The sequence below is a fragment of the Dipteris shenzhenensis genome, chromosome 28 (assembly GCF_047967505.1).
Source record: "Dipteris shenzhenensis isolate YYH24624 ecotype China chromosome 28, Dip_SZ_1.0, whole genome shotgun sequence".
In the NCBI taxonomy this organism is placed as follows: domain Eukaryota; kingdom Viridiplantae; phylum Streptophyta; class Polypodiopsida; order Gleicheniales; family Dipteridaceae; genus Dipteris; species Dipteris shenzhenensis.
The window spans coordinates 15527699-15544719 of record NC_141623.1 but is presented as its reverse complement, the minus strand read 5'-3'; the positions used below and the strand labels follow the sequence as shown (position 1 = coordinate 15544719).

The following is a 17021-nucleotide window of genomic DNA, read 5'->3' as shown; positions in this document are numbered from 1 at the left end:
CATAGGCCTTTTAAGTCATCAAGGCCTTTCTTTTTGGCTTTTTGACTCCCTGATCTAACTTGGTTCTCCTTTTTTCCCTTTTTCCTTTCGGAAACATTCTTGGGATGTCTCGCTCCAATCAAAGACCCTCAACTACCCACTTCCTAGTCCCTCTCCCGCCTCTCAAGTGGTACTCCCCTGTTTCCAGGTTTTTGAGTTCTTTTCTTTTATTAGGACTCACGATCTCAATGCCCTTGCAAAAAACTCCCCCTTACTCATCAAAACCTTCTCTTTCAATGATTGGGTTAAACTTCTGAAATTCTCCCGCATTGAAACGGACGGCGGTCTTGCAAGACTTCAAAGAGTCACTTCTATTCTTGCCGCAATTGACCTCAATGATACTACTACTCTTAATGAGTATCACTCCATTATCCCTGGCCTCGCTAGTGACATACTCATCCTCAATGGTGCTTTTCCCCTCCACATCCCTGCTGGCCTTGCCCCTCCCAAGAGCACTTTTCACTCCTTCATCAACCTTGACCTCCTCTCCCCTAAGGACAAAGCTTCCTTCGAGACCCTCTCCTAGTATCACTCCCAGCCCCCTCAACCCCTTGATGGGGCAAGGAACTTAAGAACTTCGCTTCATGTGTACTACTTCTCCCTTCCAGACACATCGAAATGAAGTCTCCCTTACTTGATCACAAGATCTGGTGCCTTGATAATCTTAGCTTCCTTGCCCCTTTCTCCATTCAGTCTCTCGCCTTTATTTGCAACATCTTTTCCAAAGAGGTGGAGCAATGCAAAAATGACGCCTACCATGGTTGTCAACATCTGAATTCCAATTACTTCCTCAACATTCCCTTCTTTCTAAAAACCATTGATCATTCCAAGTGTGGTCTCACTAAGGAAATCTTTTTTCGCTCTAAAGGCTCCAACCTGCAGGACTCTAGCTTTTCAAACAAAGATGATAATTACTATGTCAAAAACTGTTGGAACATTTTTCATCCTTACATTAAATGTACCTGCCTTATTAAGAAGACCAATCTCTCTTGCAAATACTCCATTCTCTAGCTTGACCATGTCCTATGGTATATGCTAAATCACCTAGATATCTTCTTCCCTCTCGGCTCCCTTCAAGCTAAAATTTTCGCCTTCCTTAACTGGATTTGTCAGTTACCAAAGGAAGTCATTTTCTCCCATATTACCTTTTATCATTTTAGAGTGATACTTATTGAAACAGCTAAGTCTCTTGCACCTTCTGTTGACTTTACCTTCCCCTCTTCCTTTCAAAACCTTCCTGGATCCTCTCTTGCTCTCAGCATTCTCTCCCTTCCCTCCTCTTCTAAAACCAAACCCCCTCTCAAACGCAGACATAGCTCCCCTCCCAAGTATACCCCCAAACTTCAGAAAACATCCCCTCTAGCTCCTGATGTTAATCTTTCTCAAGCCTCCCTTCTTAAAAATTCCCTGCCTAGCTCCTCCTCTACTTCAGTTCCCAAAGTAAAAGCACTTGATGACGATGATCTGCACTACTCCATCAACTTGGATAAACATTGATCTACTCTAGCTCTTCGGTTTTGCAGATTGCCCCTTCTGGTTCACCCAAGGTACACACTACTACTCTTCTCAATAATGGTTTACTTTATTTACACTTGTCTCCAAATCAAAAGAACCTGAAATACTTTCATGTTCTTTACGTTCAAACTTTTAACTCTTTCTCCTTTAGTTGGAAATATACATCTCCTCTTAAGTCCCTTCTCTACAAGCCTAAACTTACCTTCTTAGCTGAAAACTTCACCTCTTCCTGTCTTTGCACGTCTCTCAAGAGGTTTAAACCCTTCCTCAAAATTTTTGATAACAAGCTCCATGTTTGTATCTCTGACCCCAACTTCTTTCATCATCCCTTCCTCCGCTCTCACATTCAATATGGCCTCAATCACATTCCTATCATGTTCTTAGACCCACATCTCACTCTTCAGGCACTTATCCAAACCTTCCATGTTGTCTGTCTCTCCCTAAATCTGGACCCTACTCCTCTTTTATATAGCCTCTTCCATCTCTTCTAGAAAGAATTTCGTTCTCTTTTTCCCCTCCTTAAAATCCAAAAGTCTCCTCTAGAAGACAATTGTATTGTTTTCTTACATTAACAAGGGTGGTGAAATACTCCAAGACCTTTGTCTGATAGGACAAAGAGAGGAAGAAGGGGTGTGAACATGAGCTAAACAATACCAAATTTGCATTGCATAAATCATTAGCGCTTGACACATTCTTGGCCATGCTCATGGTCAAAGTGGAGATAGATTTGCAAAAAAAGGAGTTGGAAAACATGGAAGTAGCCCAAGTGAGGAACTTCCAATTGTGATTAGTCATGGGGGATTGCCCCTCCAAAGCCTTTTTCTAGATAGTCAAGAGAAAAAAGAACCATGAGAATATTGACAAGGTGGTGCATGCAAACCTATAAAATTATTGCAACGACCATTGTGCTTCGTATCAGAGAAGTCTGCACCTCTATGGTTGACAATGAACAAACTGGGTTTGTCAAAGGGCGTGATATACTTGAGAATATTCTTAATGTCGTCTCCTCAGATTTAGCCAGTGGTGGCAGAGGGTCATTCTTTTTGGCATAGAACTTGATAGGGATTTTGATGGGATTAGGTGCAACTTTCTTCTTTTGGTCCTGGGAAGATCAAGGTTCAGCAAAGGGTTTAGCCAAATGGTTGCCTACCTCTTTAGTAATGCTTCTATCGTGTTGTGTTTGAACAGGGGGGCAATTGGTAGAAAATTGGAAGTAGCACTACAAGAGAGGCACCCAATATGTTTTTTCTATCTAGTGGGTACGAGTTTCAGTTTAGCTTTTGTTTCTCATAGCTCAAGACCTTCCCATGTCTCCCATTCCTATATGGTTGGCCAAGGATCTCTTTTATAATGGATAAATACAGGACATGACATTAGACTCTGTCCTAGCCATGAATCATCAAGACAATTGGTATTAGAGGAGGAGTTTGGTGATGCCATATTTTTTGAGCGCGGAAGACCTCCTAGGTACAATAGATCTCTTTTAATGCCTCACTCTCTACTCAAATAATTTAAATCCTCCTCAAAGGAAATCTATGTAGAATCTCTAGTCACATCAGCCAAGCTCTTGATCCCTTTGCAAAGATGATAGAGTAAGACTATGACATCTTGATCCATTAACAATTGCACTTGCTTTGTGAGTTGGTATTTTTGAATTTGAATAGAAAAGCAATGATCTATGAGAAGTATGCTCCCAAATTTTTTTAGTGACCCTAACAATTGAGAAAAGACAAGACTTGAGCTTAAGCATTGCTTGCCTCCATATTGGTGGCAAGTTGGTCTTTTAATTGTTGATATTCTCTTGTAAGCTCCTCAATGCTGAAAGTGCGAGTCGCCAAAGATTGTTGCATCTCTATAAGCTTTTCCTCACAATCCTAGAGTTCTTCCTCTTTTTGATTAGAGCCAACCGAGCTTGTTCAGGCTCCTCCATATGTTGAGCATGTGTTGATGAGGTCAAGTGATCATAGGAGGATGGCACTGAGCGTGAAGTGCTATCATCACCGTTATCTGATAAATCTTATGCAAACAATTCTCCTATTGCCTTGCGGATTTCTTTGGACCTTCTTGGTTTAGCGGTTCACTGGCTTTTGGTGAAACCTCTTATCAAATGCCACTACAATACATGCCCTTGTTAAAGAACCCATTCGGAGAGACTTTCTACTCTGTGGTTGTCAACAAGTCACGATTGAAAGAATTTGATATCTATTCCTATTTGTGTGGGAGATTGACAGTAATAATCATGACACTTAAGATAGCCCATCAATTTGGGAAAGCTTTATTGAGCGGGGTACTCAAATGAAATCTCTACTCTAAGCATCACAATAGCAAAGTGAGGAAGGGAGAAAATCACTCTAAGGATTGCAATAGCAAAGCAAGAATGAGATGAAATCCCAAAAATAGGTTAGAAGTTGATCTTGGTGAAGTTCTTTGGGAACCCAATGAAGTACTCGGATGAAGCAGCAAGAGATCACACGGGATGATGTGAAGAGACTAGCTAACCATCGAAGGATGGCAATATAGGAATCATGAACTCGAGAGGAAAATGGAGGTTCAAATGAGATGGGTAGGTTATACCCATGAGATTGCTATTATATCAACAACTATCAACAATGAATTGTAGCTCATTCCATAGAAGAATGCAGCTTGATCGAAAGAATGTTGATCAATCTATCAAATGCAGTGTCACATCAATCACTGGTTAGCATGGCCACATTGATTAATCTATTGATTGATCAGACACAACATTGGACAATTGGATGCCATCAACACATTGGTCAGGTAATCAAATCCCAAGTTGATAAGTCATAACCCATGACCTTGATAAATTGATTGGATGCAAGTTGATCATGTGAAGGTGAAGAGCAATCTCCGCGTCCTCAGTTCGGTGATGAGGAGAAGTGACCCGTTCGTACTAAGGTGCGTGCCTTTTTGGCCAAATTTTGTAGAGATCTTTTTACCCCGGATAAATAAATCCGGCATTTTTACCCTCAAAGAAATAGTTAAATGATATTTAACCTCTGTTGTTTACCGAAACGGCACGTACGCGTGCTACAGAATGCAGCTCCGCGTCCTGCCTTTTCTTAACTGATTACAAATGTTAGCATCCAGGATGCTGCCGCGACTGCACCGACGCCTGGACCAGCCGCTGCTGGGGACGAGCTCGGGAGAAGGAGAAGGCAAAAACAGGGCAAGTGCGGTGGACGCGATCGAGCCACGGTGGGAGGGGTGAACACGGTCGAGCATACAATGGCGAACTATGGCGGAGGATTTCTGGAGCCATCAAAAAGATGCATTGATGCACCTTATCAGACTTCAAATTTTATTGTTGGATCCTTCTAAGCGTGTTTACACACTCTTTGGGTGCCCCAATAAATGCATCTAAACCTGTGGGCGGGCAATCTTGCCCGTCCGCCGTTCCTAGGCAGGCAAGTGTGTAAACACTCTAAGCTTCTATGGTCTAGAAGTTTAGAATTCACTATTGCTTAGGTAGTTCGTGGGGACATAGCCAAGAAGCTCCATCAACATAGCAAGAACTCACTTTTCAACATCGTGGGGACATACGTGCTTATTCCCTTGCCTTGCCTCTCATATTCAGTATCACTCACTTTTCAACTGTCGTGGGGACATACTTGCTTATTCCCTTGCCTTGACTCTCATATTCGGTATCAGATTGAGCACCTTCTCTTACTAAGAAAATGGCACACAATCTTTTCTTATTGGTCAACACCGCCTTTATCCCCAATCATGCCAATGCACTCTTGAAATGGTCTCTCGCCTTGACAACTGTCAATGTCTCTACCGTCAAGAGCAACTTGCTTTGACCGACCATGTTCTTTCTTTCAAGGTAATCTCTTTCACAGCACCAATTATAGGGTCCCATGGTAATGTAAATAGGGAACCCATACGAGGATGCACATGACATTTATCTAGAAGTAAAGCAAGCTTTCCTTACCTTGGGCTCCTTGCATGCATCAAAATTTTCATAATGTGGCAATAGTAAGCATGTACACGCATGGGTTTTAATCATTTAGAAACTCCCTCCCCCACCCTCTACCCCCTGTCCTCTCTCTCCCCCTGACATGTGTCTCCCTTAACAAACACTTCATTCTCTAATAAGGTCAATGCTCCAAAGAACTATGCTTTCTTCACATGTGACTAACAAAGTAGTCTACACATTGCTCTCATGGAAGTGACCTTCAACCCCTTGAAGTGTACTACCCAATTGTCCTCAATAGGAATTCAAGATGCATTTTTCACCCCTTAAAGGAAAAGAGACACACACTATACTTATCAAGAATCTTCATTGTACAAAATATTGGCTATTAGTCAACGATTGAAAGCCTCCAAAGCTACCATCATCAATCAACTAAAAAGAGATGTAATAGTCTGACCTGAACATCCTAAAGGTGCTTGCAAATTTAAGGTCAAGGTGCTCAATACAAGGTGGGATGTTTTGGCACCTTTTTTTTCTCCACCTCTCTTTGTCTCTGATGGTTCGATCCTCTTTGACAAGTCTCTCTTGTCGCTCATGGCATATTTGGGATGGAATATTTATAAATTGACCTTGCAAAGTAGTCGTGCTTGGACAGTTCATTTTGAAGTTTGCATGCAAGGGAAGTTGGGTTCAACTTTTCTTTTAGTACATCAAATTGAATATGACATGCTTGAAACTTAATTTTGTTGACACATGAAATGAGCCCTTGAATTTGCACCTATAAAATAGATGCATGAATTTATGTTAGCAAGAAAAAATAGGGCAACTAAGTGATCCGATTGGAAAACAAATGTTCATACTCGTCTGTTCTTAATATTTAGGAAGTGTACTACCCAATTGTCCTCAATAGGAATTCAAGATGCATTTTTTACCCCTTAAAGGAAAAGAGACACACACTATACTTATCAAGAATCTTCATTGTACAAAATATTGGCTATTAGTCAACGATTGAAAGCCTCCAAAGCTACCATCATCAATCAACTAAAAAGAGATGTAATAGTCTTACCTGAACATCCTAAAGGTGCTTGCAAATTTAAGGTCAAGGTGCTCGATACAAGGTGGGATGTTTTGGCACCTTTTTTTTCTCCACCTCTCTTTGTCTCTGATGGTTTGATCCTCTTTGACAAGTCTCTCTTGTCGCTCATGGCATTTTTGGGATGGGATATTTATAAATTGACCTTGCAAAGTAGTCGTGCTTGGACAGTTCATGTTGAAGTTTGCATGCAAGGGAAGTTGGGTTCAACTTTTCTTTTAGTACATCAAATTGAATATGACATGCTTGAAACTTAATTTTGTTGACACATGAAATGAGCCCTTGAATTTGCACCTACAAAATAGATGCATGAATTTATGTTAGCAAGAAAAAATAGGGCAACTAAGTGATCCAATTGGAAAACAAATGTTCATACTCATGTGTTCTTAATATTTAGCTCTTAAAAGATGTGAAGCATTACGTTTATAGAGACAATACAATGTTAGTGGGGGAAGGATGAGACGATACACATATGTGTATATATGTACACACACACACACACACACACACACACACACACACACATGCACACATGCACACATGCACACATGCATGCATGCACGCGTGCACACACACACAGACAGAGATAGATAGATAGATAGAGAGAGAGAGAGAGAGAGAGAGAGAGAGAGAGAGAGAGAGAGAGAGAGAGAGAGAGAGAGAGAGTCTATATGTGATTAAATAACTACATGGGAGGAAAAGATGGATTGCAAGTTGCATCACATAGGATCTGATGGAGGCTACTAGGAGACCCTAGAATGGGTGTTGCTAAAGAGAATACTTAGAAAGAAAAAACACAAACATGGCTTGCAAGTTTCGTTTTGGACATAAAGTGTTGCAAAGAGGTCAATGACATGTGGATCATGCATCACATAGGATCTAATGGAGGCTACTAGGAGGCCCTAGAATGGGTGTTGCTAAATGGAATACTTAGAAAGAAAAAACACAAACTTTAGGACATAGAGTAAAAGGCCAAGAAGGTCATAGCACATCCCTATGATGGCAAAGAAGTGCTCACGGCAACTATTATACTATTTGAACCTTATTTCCCTGTAGTGCCTCACATTTTGTTGCAGATTCTATGTAGCGTTGCAAACAGCATTGGCAATTGGAAACAAATGTCATCTTAGTGCTCCTTAAATTTAGCTAACCATGCTTGTGGACGCAACCAATCAAAGTCACACTGTGACTCATAGGAAAAGGTCATGTTGCAAATTTTTGAAGAGAGAGGGCCTAATCTGTACTACATGGTGAGCCTTAAGACATGAAAATTACAAAGGGTAATGGTCTTTAAGAACCCTAGAATAAGGGCTTGGAAATTTTAGAGTTTTAAGATATATTGCTAGTCACTTTTCGATTGGAATTTCAAATTTGCTAGTTTGATTGCCATTCAAAAGAGAAGTTGCTAGATGGGCCTTTTTGGCCCTGCAAGGGTCTATGGAGTCATGACTAAAAAGGGGGGCTAATTCGGTTAGATGATTGAAATCTACTATACTCCTCTAAGCTAACAATTTTAAAATTTGGGCCTTGAGGTTAATGATAAGCTATAACTATTTAACGAAATTAAGATTAATCCCTAACCTCAACATCTTAACATATTTCTTTTTCTATTTTTTATGCAACTTATTCTAACCCAGACATCCCCTATTCGCTTTTACTTCTTCTTCTCCTATTAATTAATTTCTACTCTCGCCCCTTGCCTTCCTCAACTTGCATTAACCTAATCGCATCTTCCCTTCCCCCCCATTTGCTAATTAATCTAATTGCTCAGCTCCCTTCTCCGCTCCTTGTTGCTCCTCCACACCCTCCTGCGTCTTCCTCTTCCTCTCTACCTCCTCTCTGTGCACTCCTTTCGTGCTCCCCCTCTCTACCTCCTCCCTCAGCCCCACTCTTCTCCTTTAGCCTCTTCCCCTTCTCCTCCCTCCCTCTTGCCCCCCTCTCCTCCTTCCCTCTTCCCCCTCTGACTTCTCCCACTCCTCTCCCTCCCTCCAGACTTCCACTCAACCTTTTCCTGCTTGTTTGGGAGGCTTTCACAGCCCCCTTGGCAACTTGCATTCTACCCCCCTCCTTTTTTTAAACTCTCTACAGAAGGTTTTGGATGGCACTAGGCTCCCCTCCCCCCCAATGATATTTCTAGGATGGGGCCCATTGACGCTTTTGGACAAATCGACCGCGCTAACTTACTTTACACCTTAATCGATTGAACATTGTGACCCCCTTGCGAAACAAATTAATTAATGTGCGAAATTTCAATCTGGGGGTACTATTCTCTGTTTGCTACCATCTCTACTCAACTTTCTTCTATCCATGGATGTGTCACGCTTCTCTATGTTCCTTATGAGTAGTTTGTGTGAATGGTAGTGGGATGGGGAAGACGGGCAATCGAATTTGTGACTTTTGGCAATTTGGGTTTGCTTTTAATGGGTGTTAGAATGCTTTTTGCACAAAGGGTTTCATCGAGCTTTGTCATTATAGCTAGCTCACACAACTTGATTGGAGCTCCCTCTTCTCCAACTACCTTCTTGAGCTTTTGTGTTTTGTTTGAGGAGCTTAGAGGTTTGTGACAATGTGGAGGTGATGCTTTGCAAATGCCAGTGTGTTTGCTCATATATGGACTTAGCCACTTGGGCCACACACCAAAAAGTGCCAGTGCACCTGCTCACATATGGTCTTAGCTAGTTGGGACATACAATAAAAAGTTTTCAAAATCGCGGATATGTAGGATGGAGTTGGACACAAGGCAGCATGTCTAGTGGTGGCATGGGCGGTGCTCAGAGAGAGCGCATGGACCAAGGAAGGGGCACTATGTGCAAGTGCAAATCATGGGCATCAACTTATAGCAAAGTTCCATTCAAAAATCGCAATTGTAGCAATTACACATGAAAAGGCTGGTTGTTGTTGTTGTATTGTCTCTACTGGTTTTGCATAAGACCAACTATAACAAGGCAACTTTTCTTCCAAAGCTCCCCATTTCCATAGTAAGAAATTGCCGAGTTTCGACACAAGTTGCCTTAACAACTTCAATGAGAATGACTTTTGTTTCAATCCTACCAAGCTGGGCCATAGTATTGTACATACCGACTTCCAAGTTTGTTTAGCCCACCCTATCCACTCCTCGTCTTGATGCTTGTGAGGTTTCCATCACCCATAGATGGGAAGTGGTTCTTAGGTGCTTTGGAATGCGAGGGACAAAGTTTGTGGAATGAGGTGCTCGACCAAGAATGAATGATAGCAGCTATCACTCAGCTATCACCAACCTCGATAGAATCACTGATACATTTAATGCAAAAGCTTATATGCTTTAGTTGCAAGATTTTGCTCCAAGAATTTAGGTTCATGATTTAGGCCATTTACTTTGTTTCTATAATGCAATGTATAGAGCCCTTTTTTGGGGAAGTATAATACTGGAAAATCTATGATTGCCCAAGGAGTATAAAGATATAATTTTCAAAGGATTTTGATGATGCCTCTTAAGAGATTTTTCAGCCATGCCACCTAGTTCTAGCTTCAAAGACATATGCTTGAGTTTGGAGGAACCAATCCTCTAGAATTCAAAGATATGTTAATGAACAATTTAATTGGAAACCTTGATATACACACAATATTTACAATAGGTTCTAGGAACATAAATTTGTTTCCTTCCACTAAGAACATTTGGTAGATGAAGGTAAGAGAGATATAGGCTAATCGAATAGTATAGACATGGCTCCGTGAAGTTCATAGTATTGTTCCTTTTCGTGATACTATGTTCAATGAGCAGCCAAAGGCTACACTTTGACACTATAGCTTAGCTAGCAATTGCTACAACTCTTCTTGTTTTTTATGCATGATTCTTGCAAATGCACATGGGCGAGATTTGGACTCTAAGAAGGCTCTACAATGCATCACATCATCCCATGTCTTTGTATAGGATAGTGCTTTATAGAGGTGTGCAATGGAATGGGCCACACTGTGCCTGGCAACCCATCCTGTTATCCATATGGTCAGACCATCCTAGAGGGATAGAGAGAGGTAGGGATGCCCTCTTTTCCTTTGGTTTAGTCAAGCTAGCCCACTTAAGAAAGTGGTCATCAAATAATGCCACGTTAAGAGTTAATTGATCTTAAGAATTTATGTCCACTCTTATATTAAAAGCATTTATGTCCACTCATATATATTAAAGCAAGTGGGGTCAGGCTCATCTACTTAAGAAAGTCGTTAGCAATAATGCTATGGTAAGTGTTGATTTATGTGGCATCAATGCCATGGTAGAAGTTAAGTGGCATGGCAAGTACGCTTACCTTCATTAAAAGCAAGCAAGGCTATAGTAATTTTGTCACATTATTGGTCAATCTCATAGTTTTTGGCCTGCCATAGGAAGGCCTTAGTGAAGATGTGTGATAAGAAAGGAAAAATAGGTATTCTTTAAGACTTTTTTTTTTAAATTTTAAGGTGATTGGTCCACATATCCTCCATTGAAGAGAGAAATGGGGAGAAATGTCCTCTTTGGCCTACCCTCTCCCCATTTCTCTCTTCTTCTTCTCCTTCTTCTCATCCTTCTTCCTCTCTCTCTCTCTCTCTCTCTCTCTCTCTCTCTTCTTCTTCTTCTCATCCTTCTCTCTCTCTCTCTCTCTCTCTCTCTCTCTCTCTCTCTCTCTCTCTCTCCATGAATGAAATTCAACTTGTTAATTTTGTTAGTTGTAAATGCACATTAAAAGTCACCTTTATTGTTCAACTTCTCCTCCTTCTCTATCAATTATACAGTTCCCTTTCCCCCCTTTTATACTTAATATATTTGGTCCTTTCCCCCCCTCCTCCTTCCATTAAAGCATGGCCTGAGTGCTTTGACCACCTTGTTTTCCCTAGAAGAGTGCCTACAAGTTGTGGACTTGCAAAACAAACGTGGGAAATTGACTTTAGGTAGATTCGAAGGTCAATTGGCCTTTGACGTAGATATGCTTGACTTGAATTTCCGATGAGTGGAGAGTATAGTTAAAAGGATTTGATTTTAGTAGATACGAAGGTCAATTGGCTTTTGAGTCTTGACATATAGCAGAGTCGTCGGCCAAGAGCTCAAAAGCTTCATTGCCATAGCCAAAGCTCCAGTTATATAGCTCATCGTTTGCGTTCCACCATCGCCCAGCCCATTATTGCATGTTTCGGCATAGCTCCTCACTCTCCTCGAATTATATTTCAACCATAGCTCCGTAGGATGGCCGTTCTATCCTCCCCCTCCAGCATTCCTCCTGAGTTCCTCTGCCCCATCTCCTTCGAGCTCATGCTCGACCCCGTCACCCTCCCTACCGGCATCACTTACGACCGTAGCAGCATCCAGAAGTGGCTCGATGGCGGCCACCAAACTTGCCCTGTGTCCAGAGAGCCATTGCGTCCTCCTCCTCCAGAGCTCATCCCCAACCATACCCTGCAGCGGCTCATCCAGACCTGGGTGCAGACCCATAGTACCGTCGAAAGATTATCCGTCGCGTCTGCGGATATACAAGAAATAAGCACTATTTTGGAGGATATCGTCTGTAATCACTTAAGAATAGAAAGGATGAGGCAGCTGCATGCCATTGCGCGCGTCAGTTCCCACAATAGACGGAGCCTGTCTTCTACTCAAGCAGACCTCGTGATCTCGTCTCTCCTAACCAGTTGCGGCCCAAAAGCGCAAAACGAAGACTCAGAAGCTCTTGACATATGCGAAGAAGCAGTAGGTGCGCTCAGCTTCCTCTCCATCGGGGAGGCGGCCAAAAATATCCTTTGCAACGATCAAACGATGGCGTGCTTAGTCTCCATTCTATGCAACGCGAGGAAAGAATCTGCGAGGCTTAGTACGGTGAATGTTCTCGAGAAACTTGCTATTCATGAAGGCCTGAGATGGTTTGGAAGCTTAGCTGCGGACGGAACGGACAGGCTCATAAAAGGGCTTCTACAGACCATCAGTCGTTCAGGGGGGAGGAAAGCCAGCATGTCCGTGTTGTTGGCGCTATTGTCGTGGCCTGGGCAAAAATTGATTATACGCAGATGCGTCCAGGCACAAGCCATTTCTATACTAGTGGAACTCCTTCCCGAGGCCGACCGAGGGGAATGCGAGAGGGCGCTGGCTCTTCTCAATGTGCTCCTATCATCTGAGGAAGGCCGTGCTGCAGCTGTGGCGCATGCGCTAACAATTCCTGCCATCGTCAAGAAGATCTTGAGGGTGTCCATAGGGGCGACAAATGCTGCTGCAGAAGCTTTGTGCAAGCTATGTCAAGCGTTTCCAAGGTCGAGCGTGCTCCAGGAAGCAGTCGAAGCCGGTGCGATCAAGAAGGCGGAGATGTTGCTAGAGGCAGAAAATCCGGTCACAAAAGAGACGGCCAAACAGCTGCTTCGACTCTTGAACAAAGTGTCAAGGTCGTGCGTAACTAGTGTTCCCTCCCCTTCATTACAGTGAAGGTACTGAAGTCTTTCTCGAAACCTTCTCTCGCGTCTCATTGTACGAACGCCACTCAATCCTTAACTGTATAGATTGCTGTTGATACGCCATGCTACCAATTATTTGAGTCTAGTAGGAAGTGCCTTTCCATATGAGCTTCTATTCCACGTGGGACGTGTACATTACATGTACGCATAGGTAGTGGGGGTTATACAAACTTACTCGCATATTAGAGTTAGTGCACACGCACAGGCTGCAGCATTGCTCACCAAACCTGGTTGAGCATATAAAATTCCCAGTCAAATTGAAAAATCCCGGTTGGAGTTGGCGGTTGCCTTTAATTTTAAGGACCAGGATTTACATATTTTAGTTATAAATCTCGGCAGGGCTACAACAAAGCCTATGCGCGTCTTGTGCGTGAGCTCGAGGCACCAATGCAGAGTCCCAAATGGTCAAATCGTGTTCACCCGATTTATTGCCCTGGACCCCCTGACGGAGTTCACCACTGACTGCTGGTCCTCTGCATAGGTGATACCTTAACCACTACCTGGTGCTTCTGGACAACTTCGAGTGGAGCACTAGTGTTGGAATTCGAACCCCAAAAAATGAAGGTAAGGAAGGGAGCACTGAAAGCGCATAAATGCTCCATTAAGAATTAAACGTGTGAACTAATGTGCATCGCGACCAACCTCACACAATTGGTTGTGTGTGCACTAAGCCTAAATGTTAGTTATGCAAGCACCCAAGTGGGAGCTCTCATCATAAATTAGGTGCTTTCCTGTCTTCATGTAAATTAATGAAGTTGGGTAGCATTTCTCTCCCTCTCTCTCTCTCTCTCTCTCTCTCTCTCTCTCTCTCTCTCTCTCTCTCCCCCCATACATACATGCAGGCATGTGTGTGTGTGTGCGCATGTGCGCACACGATCTCCACTTTAGAACATGCTTCAAATATGGTAGTTATCTCTCTATACACAAATGCCAATCTTTGTGTTATTATCAACAATAGAGTCGAGACCATACAAAGGATAAGCATTTAGCTAGCTCCATTCAAGGGATTTTTTTTTGAGGGCCAATGAAGATTTAATTTTTCATGTATAGATATGGATAACAATTTTAAAAAAGTTTTTTGGACTTGCACCTATGACTATTTCTGTATTAAAAATTGCTAATTTATTATTATTAAGGGTCATTTTACTTACAAAGGGGGCATGTCGTGGACCTATGACTATTTTTTGTATTGAAAGTGATATAGCTGAAAAGAAACAGAAGCACTCATACAGAAATTCTTACCAGAAGGTTCCTCCTCCTTTACAGCATAATCTGAGAGGTCAATGGTCTTCCTAACAAGTCTTGGTGCATCACCAGCATCACCTAGATGGTTAGCTCCTCCTCTTTGAAAGTTTGCAGAAAAATGCGATATGACTGTCTTTATAATTAAATAGACTGAAATCACATTTTCTAGCAAAAAGTCCTATTGATGCAAAAACATCATGTCCAGAGAAGATTCAAGTGAATGTGCAAAATAGTTGTCTTGATCATTCAAAAGATGAAGCAAATGACTACTAGCTGATGCAGTAGAATTAGATAGATGAAGAAGACAATTGGAAAGGTAGATCAAGACTGTGGTGTATTTAAGTACCTGTATCCTTTCTGTCCATGGATTTTGCACAAGTATAGGTAGGTGGGGATGATGATGGGAAAAAAAGCAAGGTCTAAAGTATTGTCCAGATGAAGATGAGGAAGAAGATGAAGATTCAAAACTGTTGAATGGATGGAGAAAAGTGAAGATACGAGGAGATGGCAAAGATATCTATTCAAGTCATGCTTGTCAACCACACATGCCAAAACTGGTCTTCAAGGTACTATATTTAGAGTATCTAGTGATTGCGTGCACCTATTTTTAGACCAAGTTGCCAGACTTAATCATTTCCTTTGTCATCTCCATCTCTAGTTTCATCGTCCTCCCTACAGGCTTGTGATAAATAACCTCAACAGCTCTATTACCCTGACCCAATACAGCTCCAGGTCCTTTCCCAGACCCACTACAGCTCTATCTCAACCCATCAAGCTGACACCCATCAAACTGTTATCCACACTGACCCACTACAACTCAAGATACATCAAGCTGACAACCATCAAGCTGTCACCCATCAAACTCTTCTCAAGCTATTACATACTAATAAGGTTAGTACCTTTTGCTAGAAAAGGTGATATTCATGTTTCTTCAGGAAAACTACTCCAAATTGCATTTTTTATCTAATTCTTGCACACCTAGCATATTTTGCTCTAATAAACACGATATAGGGTGTTGTGACATGAAGTTGGGGGTAATAAACTTCACGCACCTCTTCACTTCCTGCTATTTTTGAATTGAGTGATAGAGATATTCATCACTGGGAAAGGGACATTAAAAGGAAGAATTTATACCAAGAGACCACACCATACTATCCTCCCTTATATGAGAATGAAGATGGTAACATCCCAAGTGATGTTGTATTCAAGCATAGGGAGAAGGGAAGGATCAGCGGAGGCCACAATCTCATCAAGCCGATCTGCGCCAACAAAGAGAAGAGCGATACGTTATTAAAAGAAGATCTTGTGGCTCAACATGACATGAATTGATATATATTGAGGAGTTTGAAGGGGTTGATTGGGTCGGGTGGGTAGGTTCTGGGGAAACATTGCACCTCCTTCATAGATACCTTTACAATTAGCTCAAAACACTCTGCAAACTGTCATTAGATACAGACACCTATAACTTTCAATAAAGACATGACATTAAATATTCAAACACATATTGAGTTGCGCCTTGAAATGCGCTTCGCTTTGATATAAGTTTCGTAAGAAACAGAGAAGCGGTCGGAAAGATATGTGCAGTTTACTGGGTAGGGGTAAAAACTGTCTGAAAAAGAAACAATCACACACAGAGAGTCATAGATTTTTTGTTTGACTTATAATACAATAGCTAAAGACATAGGATGATGCTACTTAAAGAGAGCTTCACGTTGGTGTAAGTTTCATTCAAATCGGACCATCGAGCGAAAAGTTATGAGTAAAATACTGATAGGCAGTCAAACTATCATGCAAAACACCTACTCCTTCTACTGGTGCTGACTTGGGAGAATGTTGCCTCCATGATTAGACTTCATCAATCATCCAAGTCCCATAGAGGTCACCTAGGAGGGAAGGAAGAGCTCCCTTTGTGACTTGGAAAATAGATAGACCATGTATGCGCAATGAGCGGCCGAATAGACAACACTTTTAAGCACTTTGGAAGAGAAAACAATGGAAAAAGGGAAGCGACACTCAAGAGAGAGAACTTGAAGTGACCTTCATTACCAATAGAGTGAGACTCCACTCCAATGCAGCTTAAAATACTATAAACACAAGGGAGAAGAAGAGGTTTCATATGTACAAGAGGGAGCGGAAGCTCCAAGACTACTCATAGAGAGAGAATAAACTAGAGAGAGATGGATTCAAGAGTCTACATAAGAGAATATCTACAAGAGGGAGAGAAGCTCATGGAAGAGGCTTGAGGAGACTAGGGCTACATCAACATGAGGCCTAATGGTGGAAGAGATGATGAACAAGGGAGAGGAGGGCTCCTTTTATAGAGATTTTGTCACCCTCCTTCATCATTTACAATTGCTGTATTTAGATTCCTTTCCCCATCAATCACATAAGCCCGTATGTCACCATCCATGTCCTTTTTGGCTACTCTTGCCATGTGTCCCATTAAAAGATGTCAAGACTCTTAAAATATTGAGAAAGTCAAGAGTCTCCCCACATGGAGCCCATAGAGACCCTCTCTTTTCCATATGTCCACATCCTCCTTATTCCACAGGAATTCTAGAAGGATTCCTCTTGACTCCACACTCCTCCACATTCCTTTCACACGCTTGGTATGTGGTCTCTCTTATATTATTGGAACACATGGACATGAGCCCGCCTCTTTATATGACTCACTCTTCATATTTTCTAAAAAACCCCATAATATCCTATACACAAATAACTCTCACCCTATACCAAGGTATTCATAATTCATAC

The 17021-nt window shown here is 41.9% G+C and overlaps 1 protein-coding gene across 1 annotated transcript; it reads left to right on the top strand.

The window, feature by feature from the left end:
- Window positions 1-11772: 11772 nt before the first annotated feature.
- On the top strand, window positions 11773-13137 carry LOC147883244 (E3 ubiquitin-protein ligase PUB23-like). Its single transcript, XM_087399445.1, has one exon. It carries the CDS (start codon window positions 11773-11775, stop codon window positions 12991-12993), a length of 1221 nt encoding a protein of 406 aa, XP_087255571.1. The 3' UTR covers window positions 12994-13137.
- Window positions 13138-17021: the final 3884 nt, after the last annotated feature.